Source organism: Centroberyx gerrardi, chromosome 9 (assembly GCF_048128805.1).
Source record: "Centroberyx gerrardi isolate f3 chromosome 9, fCenGer3.hap1.cur.20231027, whole genome shotgun sequence".
NCBI lineage: Eukaryota > Metazoa > Chordata > Actinopteri > Beryciformes > Berycidae > Centroberyx > Centroberyx gerrardi.
In genome coordinates this window covers 655,710-663,818 of record NC_136005.1, presented here as the reverse complement: position 1 = coordinate 663,818, position 8,109 = coordinate 655,710, and the positions used below count along the sequence as shown (strand labels likewise).

The window sequence follows — 8,109 nt, the reverse complement described above, 5'->3', positions numbered from 1 at the left end:
TAAATCACTAACTGAAGTAGAAGTAGATGAGGCAGGGTGAGGGGAAGCAGGTAAATGACAACACTTCCTCTGAAAGTAACTCCTGGATGTGTTGAACATCAGACTGATCAGATCAGAGTTTCCCTTTAACCTTCATACAGTTTGTCAGCTGTAGTGACGCGACTCGACCACAGGGGGGCAGCAGAGAGACAGCATGATGCTGCTGTGGAGCTAACAGGCCGCATCCCAAAACTACAGGAATCTCTCCTCTACTCTCCTCCTCTCCCCTCTCTCCTCTCCTCTCATCTTCTCTTCTCCTCCCCATCTCTCCTCTCTCCTCCTCTCCCCTCTCCTCCTCCTAATAATAATAATAATTTGAGCGAATGACATGTTCTTTCAGTCATGAGCTGAACCTGAACTTCACTTGTTTTTTCTCTTTTCTGTTTTTCCTGTATTGTTCTCCTCACCTTCAGCTCCACACAGCGCCTCCTGCTGGTCAGATCATCAGGAGGAGGTCCAGACTCTGCTGTGGAACCACATGGATCTGCTGTGGAACCACATGGATCTGCTGTGGAACCACATGGATCTGCTGTGGAACCACATGGATCTGTGGTTCCAGCAGGTAGAACCACAGCATCTGAAGCAGGATGGAAGTCAATCCAGAACAAATTCCATCAGGAAAACTTCGTGGTCCCTCAGTGGAAAACACCAAGCAGTCTTTTCTCCCAGGTGGTGAAATATGTTTAAAATAAAATACAAAATACTCTGTTTCTATTCAGGTATTTATTAAGAGCTAACAAAACACTGAAAACACATTCAGAAAGGTTACAATGTGCAGATGGGACTGGAGGCCAGATGGGAGCAGGAGGCAGACATTTTGGTAACCATACATTAATTAATTAACTTGCTCCTGATAGGTAACAGTGTGTGTGTGTGTGTGTGTGTGTGTGTGTGGGGGGGGGGGGGTTCTGAGGTACCAGCTTTATTTCTCAAAGGGTTTTGAACACAACGTGCTGAAGATGCAGAGCTGTAACTGTCAAATCTGACAAATCTCTTTTCATTTATCAGTCAGAAAAATGTTTTCTGCTTGTTTCAAATATAAATTAATAGAGCGACTACACTGTTCACTACTGACAACTTAATCCAACACAACTGACAGAACACAGAAGTAGAAAATACATTCTCAACAGGAGAGCAGGACGGTTCTCTAGCCTTTCCAAGTTAAGTGGATGAAATCAAGGTACTTCATTAATCGTATGTCTTAAATATTTCATCACAATATAAGCGCTACAGTTCTAGTTGTTCTTCCATCAGGACAGTTTAGAGGGTCAGTAAGTCTACAGGCAGCAAGCAGTGAAGGTAGAAACAGTCAGCAGTCAGTTTAGCTGCTCTAAGTGCCTCTTCTACCGCTGGCTTCTGAAGGGAGAAGGTTCAGACCGGAGCGTCTCGACCCGGTCTGACCCGGTCTGACCCGGTCTGACCCGGTCTGACCCGGTCTGACCCGGTCTGAGCTGGCTGTGGGTTCCGTGGTCCGGTTCTCCCAGGTTCCTCAGTAGAGTTCTCTGACCAGGAAGAGGTGAAGGAAGTCCCAGAGAGACTGTAGGACCTGAAGTACGGTCGGTCCGTATATACACAACATCCGTTCACTGTACACACAACTACACCTGAAATATACATCCGCTCACTACCTGGAACATGTCCACCCCGTTTAGGAGGAGGAGGTGATGTTCCCCGAAGACGCCACCGTCTCTCTGGGAGAGTACTCCGCCTCCTCCTTGTTGGGATGGGACGAGTTGTCGGATTTGCTGCGGCTGAACTCCGCTCCCATGATGGGTCTGGAGAACTTGCCGGCCGGCCGGACGCAGGCGGTGCAGCACAGCAGCGTCTTGATGAAGGCCCGCCGCATCTCGTTGCTGGTCAGCGTGTAGATCAGAGGGTTCATGGCGGAGTTGAGGACGGCCAGAGCCAGGAACCACTCGGCCTTGTAGAGGATGGGACACATCCGGGTCTCGCAGGCGACGTCCAGCAGCAGCAGGATGAAGAGCGGAGCCCAGCAGGCGATGAAGCAGCTCAGGACGATGATGACGGTCTTCAGCAGAGCCATGGACTTCTCCGAACTCTTGCTGTTCGCTCCGGCGTTGCCGCGGCCGTTGGACACCTTCCGAAACACCAGCTTCCTGCTGCGGGCGCGCACCAGGGCGTAGATCCGCGCGTACAGGACCACGATGGCCATGAGGATGATGCTGAAGACGGTGGTGCAGAACAGGATGTAGGTCTTGTGGTAGAGCGGCAGCACGGTGGAGCATTTCCTCATGCTGTCTATGCAGTTCCAGCCCATGACGGGCAGGCCGCCCAGCACGGCCGCGATCATCCACACCGTGCTGATCAGCAGGAAGACGCGGCACGTGTTGCCGTTGTTGTGCAGCTTCATCTTCAGCATGGTGAGGTGGCGCTCGATGGCGATGGCCAGCAGGCTGAAGACGGAGGCGGCCAGAGCCACGAACATGCTGCCCTCCCTGAAGAACCACTGGGTGGGAGACAGTCTGTAGGTGTTGGCTCCGGACAGCAGGATGTTGGCGGTGTAAACCACGCCGGCCAGCAGGTCCGACAGGGCCAGGTTCCCGATGAAGTAGTACATGGGCTTGTGGAACTTCTTGGTTCTCCAGATGGTGAGCAGAACCAGAACGTTCTCCAGGATGATGAAGCAGCACACGATGATGAAGACCACCGAGTCGGCCTTCAGCCCGGAGTCCTGCTCCGTCTTGCGGAACTTGCCGGTGTAGTTGTAATGTTTGGCGATCAGGTCAGAAAACACCGGGTCGGCCATGGCCTGCAGTCTGACGGGGGGACAGGAGGGGGCGCTGCGGGGCTTCACGTCAGGTGATAATCCTGCTGAGGAGCAGAGACCGTCCCGCTGCTGCAGCCCATCCTGCAGAGAGAGAGACAAAACCTTCACTCAGCTCACATCACTGCCAGGGAACGCTTCAGTCCGTTAGAAAGTTTCTGTTAACTCGGTCACAAAAGGAGGCAAGTTTTCTATAATGAAAAAAAAAAAAAAAAGATTGTATAGGAGAAGATGTATCACTTCTGTCTTTTCCAACTTCTTCACTAAAACGTGTAATTCACTCTTATTGTATTTAACCCTTCCCTCTGCTGATAACAGTTTATTTCACCAAACTGCAGATAATCCACATTAAGTCTGAAATTTGAAAAAAGTAAATTTGTTCCTCGCTGTTCTCAGCTCGCTGCTTTCTTTCCTTTTTAATGTTGATTAAAAAGCAGCTGATCTGTCTAAACGGATAAAACATGTAAAACTAGTTCGCCTCCCGCGCGGCTGTTAAAGCGGTAACGCCGTTCTGTGGTTAAAGATTAATATTAATAATAATAATATTAATAAAGTTCCTCTCACCTCAGTAACGGTCTGGATCTCCGGTTCAAACAGAAAATCGGCTGCGGAGCAGAAAGTGAATCCGCTGCTGAGAGACTGAAGCAGAGAAAACCTCCGTCCGAAAAACCTCCGTCCAGACTGCTGATGGCTCTCCTCCTCCCCCCCCCTCCTCCTCCTCCTCCTCCTCCTCCCCCCCTCCTCCTCCTCCTCCTCCCCCCCGCCCCCCCCTCCTCCTCCTCCTCCTCCCCCCCCCCTCCTCCTCCTCCCCCTCCTGCTGCCCCCCCCTCCTCCATTTCTCTTCATACCGGCCATTCATCTTTAATTCCGTGTGATAACTGGTATGATAATTTAAGTAACTGGTATGGTAATTGATATGATCATTTGAATAACTGAATGATAATTCATATGTTAATGTAAGTAATTGGAATCTGTAATGGCTCTAAACTGCGCATGTCACTTTATTCTCCGATAAAGAGTGTACATTATATTTGTCTGTTATATGTGATATATAATATAGATGATAGTATATAATAAGTGGAATAAATAGAGCTAGTAAGTTTAGTTTGATGCTCACTGACCTCCCAACAGACAAATGCTATAGTATTATAGTAGTACTGCAGTAGTATTATGGTACCATTTTATTTATTTTACTGTTATACTATTTTACTGTTTTTCAAATTTAGTAGTATTACTATTGCAGTAGAATAGAAATAGTTGGAAAAATCGGTGTAATATTTTCTTAAAATCACTGATAAAAATTCTTTTGTTTTCCTCTGTGGGAACAAACCAGCTGAGCCTCCACACACACACACACACACACACACACACACTCCCTGCCCCCCATTTTGACTCCAGTTATGTGCATGAGTGACCCCCCCCCCCCCCCCCCCCCCCATTACTATCATAACCATTCTACTGTTTTTACCAACGACAAAAGCGTTTCCATCTCTATCATCAAAAATGTAGGAAATTTGATGTCAATGAGCCGTTTCACTGACTGGATACTTTATAAATATAAAGATATTTGGCTGGAGCCCAGTGTGTGTGTGTGTGTGTGTGTGTGTGTGTGTGTGTGTGTGTGTGTTGGTAGAGTTGATGTGGACAGGAAAGTGCAGTCCAGTCAGTCCAGAGTTAATGCAGCGGAGTGTAAAGTGTTCAGTGCATCAGACGATGTTCAGTAGTAATGACCTTCACTCCCGGTCTGATCTGTTTTCTGAGTGAAGTAAGTTCAGTAGAAAAGACGGATGATGTTTCAGGTTTTAACACTTTACTGAGTTCATGTTGTGGGTTTTGTTCATGAGACACTGAGGCTGAGCTCAGTCTGGATGAGTTGGACGCAGTTTAAGCTTTAACATCATTTTACTCCTCTGTTCATTTTCATGTTAGACTGAAAGGGGGCGGGGCCAGAAAAATGATGTCACACGAGAGGACAGTTGACATGGAAACAGAGAGAATGATGCAGGCAGCCGTCGGGCCAATCGGTGACCAGATACACATTCCCTCCAAGTTTCATCACACTGGCTGGCCAATCAGTGCAGTTTGTAAGGAAAGCTGATTTGTGATTCGCTACAGTGAGTCGGCGTCATGTTCTGACATCAGCGCTCCAGACTGATATCATGTTTGAGTTTAAAATTTGGATCTTTCATTATCGCTTGCTAATCAATAACCGATCTGAAGTCCACAATAACCGATCTGAAGTCCACGTCCCAGGACTTCCTGTCTTGTCGTTCCAGATTCGTCTGAGCGGAACACGCAGGTGTGACATCAGCAGAGCGGATCTGAGGTCAGCGGCGCTCTGGATCGACCCGGCCCGTCAGGGAGCGACGCGTCTCAGTACTCTGTTCCTTTTTCAGAATGACCCTGACTGGCCTGAGGGGGGCGCCACCTCACGCTCAGTATCTCAGACACCGCATATCGGACTTTGACGAAACTTTGGGGAATGATGCGTCTCATTGCTCTGTGCTGGCATTTATTTTAAACTTTTTAAAATTAAAAGTTTAAAAGTTGCACTGATTGCTGCGGAGCTGCGGATCCCTGTTCACCCAGATCAGCTTCAGCTTCACTCACAAAGACTCTCTGTTTCCAAAGAATGACCACACACACACTAATGCGCACGTGTGGACAATGTTATAAAAATAACTAACAGGTAATGTACAATTACACTGGGCAGCAGTCCTAGAAGCACACACACACACACACACACACACACACACTGGATGGTTTCCCATCAGATCCTCTGGTAGTGAAGCATCAGCAGGCTGTAACTGTTCAGCTGGTGAACTTGCTGCTGAAGTTGGTTTCATGTTGATGAAGGTCTGGCTAACTGATACTTTAATGAAGAGCAGATGAAGTGTTCAGTGTTTCCTATTTTGGGTCGGTGGTGAAGTCGCTTATGTTGCTCAGCGTCATTCTACAAACCCGCAACAGCCTGACTATCAGACTGTTACCAGGCGGCTGATCAGCAGGTTCTGATCAGCAGGTATTGATCAGCACGGTGATAAAAACATTGCCAGCTATATATTTGGCCAATAAATATCTAATCCAGACTGTCAAAATCCTTGTAAACCTGAGATGAATTGATTGAAGGTCGTCCCAGTTGTATGTATGTTGTAATTCCAGCTGTATGAGACACTTTTTATGTAGGAGACAGAATGAAAGCATACTAAGCTGCAGTCAGAAGCTCAGTTTGTCTCTCAGGGTTAGAGGACAGAAGCAGTCGGACAGTAAAGTGAAGCTGCACACAGATCAGATCAGAGCTGCAGACTCACAGTTTCTGGTTCTGCCTCCATGTTCCTCATGTTCCTGCAGCGTCTCCATGGAGCCGCTCAGCTATGCAGCGCTGAGGAAAGAAGCCTTTGTTGCAGCCCCCCCCCCCCCTCCTCCCCCCTCTCAGCTCTGTTTTCAGTCTTAGTGGCAAACAGGAAGCAGCAGTGGACAGGTCATGAGTCTCTGCTCCCATTCACTTCACCCAGCTACAGAACAGGCTAGGAACTTACTGGGTGTTTCCCAGTGTTCCCAGTGTTCCCACTGTACCCACTGTATCCCAGTGTTCCCAAATGTTCCCAAATGTTCCCAGTGTATCCCAGTGTCCCCAGTGTTCCCAAATGTTCCCAGTGTATCCCAGTGTTCCCAGTGTATCCCAGTGTTCCCAGTGTATCCCAGTGTTCCCAGTGTTTCCCAGTGTATCCCAGTGTGCCCAAATGTTCCCAGTGTTTAGTGTTCTCAGTGTTTCCCAGAGTATCCCAGTGTTTCCCAATGTTCCCAGTGTATCCCAGTGTTCCCAGTGTTTCCCAATGTTCCCAGTGTTTCCCGTCTTCCCAGTGTTCCCAGTGTCCCCCAATGTCCCCAGTGTATCTCAGTGTTCCCAGAGTTTTACAGTGTCCCCCAGTGTTTCCCAGTGTTCTCCAGCTCAGAGAAAACATCTAGAGGTGTGGTATTCTATTGGCTGTATTGTTAGTAGAGAAGGATTCTATTGGCTGTATCGTCAGTAGAGGAGGATTCTATTGGCTGTATCGTCAGTAGAGGATTCTATTGGCTGTATCGTCAGTAGAGGAGGATTCTATTGGCTGTATCGTCAGTAGAGGAGGATTCTATTGGCTGTATCAACTTCCTCATGTTATGAATGTGTAGGACTGTGTCGTGTTTATATAGTTCCTTTAATTAGTTTAATTTGTATGAACTCAGTCTGAAACTGATCCCAGCTCAGTTTGATGGGATTGTTTTACTTCGCTGTACTGAACTGCTTCCAGGTCAGAGGTCACGTCAAACCTCAGTGTTACCATGGTAACCAGCAGATCCTCCCAGCCCTCATACCAAACTGACTGTTCCAGGGAGCTGACCTGAAGTCTGCCGCCACAAAGGGAAACAATAGGCCAGCCTGGACCGGAAGTCAGGTCACAGCACACACATCCCACAATCCACCTCACTCCACCTTACACACACACACACACACACACACACACCTAGTCCCTTTCTCCCCCTGTACTGGTCTCATCAAACCTTCCTACAGAAGTTTGAACATTCATTAATGAAATGTTTACAGATTAAAGTTATATCAGACCGGGGGATTCAAGATGGCGGCGTAGCGGACGGTCCACATTGCTGAGCTCTGCGCCACAACATTGATAGTTTCAATTATTTTCGCACACTAAGTTGTATCAGTCTAGTGTTTTTGCATCGGATATAATAATATGAGCATCGATGAATATTTTGTGAGTCGCTCTGACACCGTGCCGTTGAGAAAAGACAAGAAATCAAGCAGGAGCGAATGCACCGTGAGCTCGCCTAGCCTCCCAGGAGCAGAACAGCTCCCCTGCCCTTCGTCAAGCTATTCAAGAAATGACAGATAATATCTCAAAAGTCATCGACGAAAAGCTGAGCCCTCTATCCCAGACGCTCCAGGCTCAGGCACTGGAGCTGCAAAACTTTGGAAAGAGAGCCAACGAGGCTGAGGGAAGAATTTCGGGGGTGGAGGAGGCTTCCGGCCGGGCCCACCTGTGGATTCAGGCGCTTGAGAAGGAGACGCAAAGCATGGCTGAACACATCGATGACCTCGAAAACAGAGGCAGGAGGAAAAATATACGTATCATCGGACTGCCTGAAGGTGCGGAAGGTACCCGACCAGCAAAATTTTTTGAAAGCTGGCTACCCGATTTCCTTCACATGGAAACCAAGGCTGGGCGGGAGAACGCACCGCACACTAGCCCCTACACCCGGCCCGAATCAGCGACCCCGGCCTGTCC

The 8,109-nt window shown here is 48.3% G+C and overlaps 1 protein-coding gene across 1 annotated transcript; it reads right to left on the bottom strand.

The window, feature by feature from the left end:
* Window positions 1-742: 742 nt before the first annotated feature.
* On the bottom strand, window positions 743-3,489 carry s1pr1 (sphingosine-1-phosphate receptor 1). The gene is made up of 2 exons (XM_071899511.2): window positions 3,389-3,489; window positions 743-2,908 (listed from the first exon to the last, which is right to left on the bottom strand). Exon 2 carries the CDS (start codon window positions 2,804-2,806, stop codon window positions 1,688-1,690), a length of 1,119 nt encoding a protein of 372 aa, XP_071755612.1. The 5' UTR covers window positions 2,807-2,908; window positions 3,389-3,489; the 3' UTR covers window positions 743-1,687.
* Window positions 3,490-8,109: the final 4,620 nt, after the last annotated feature.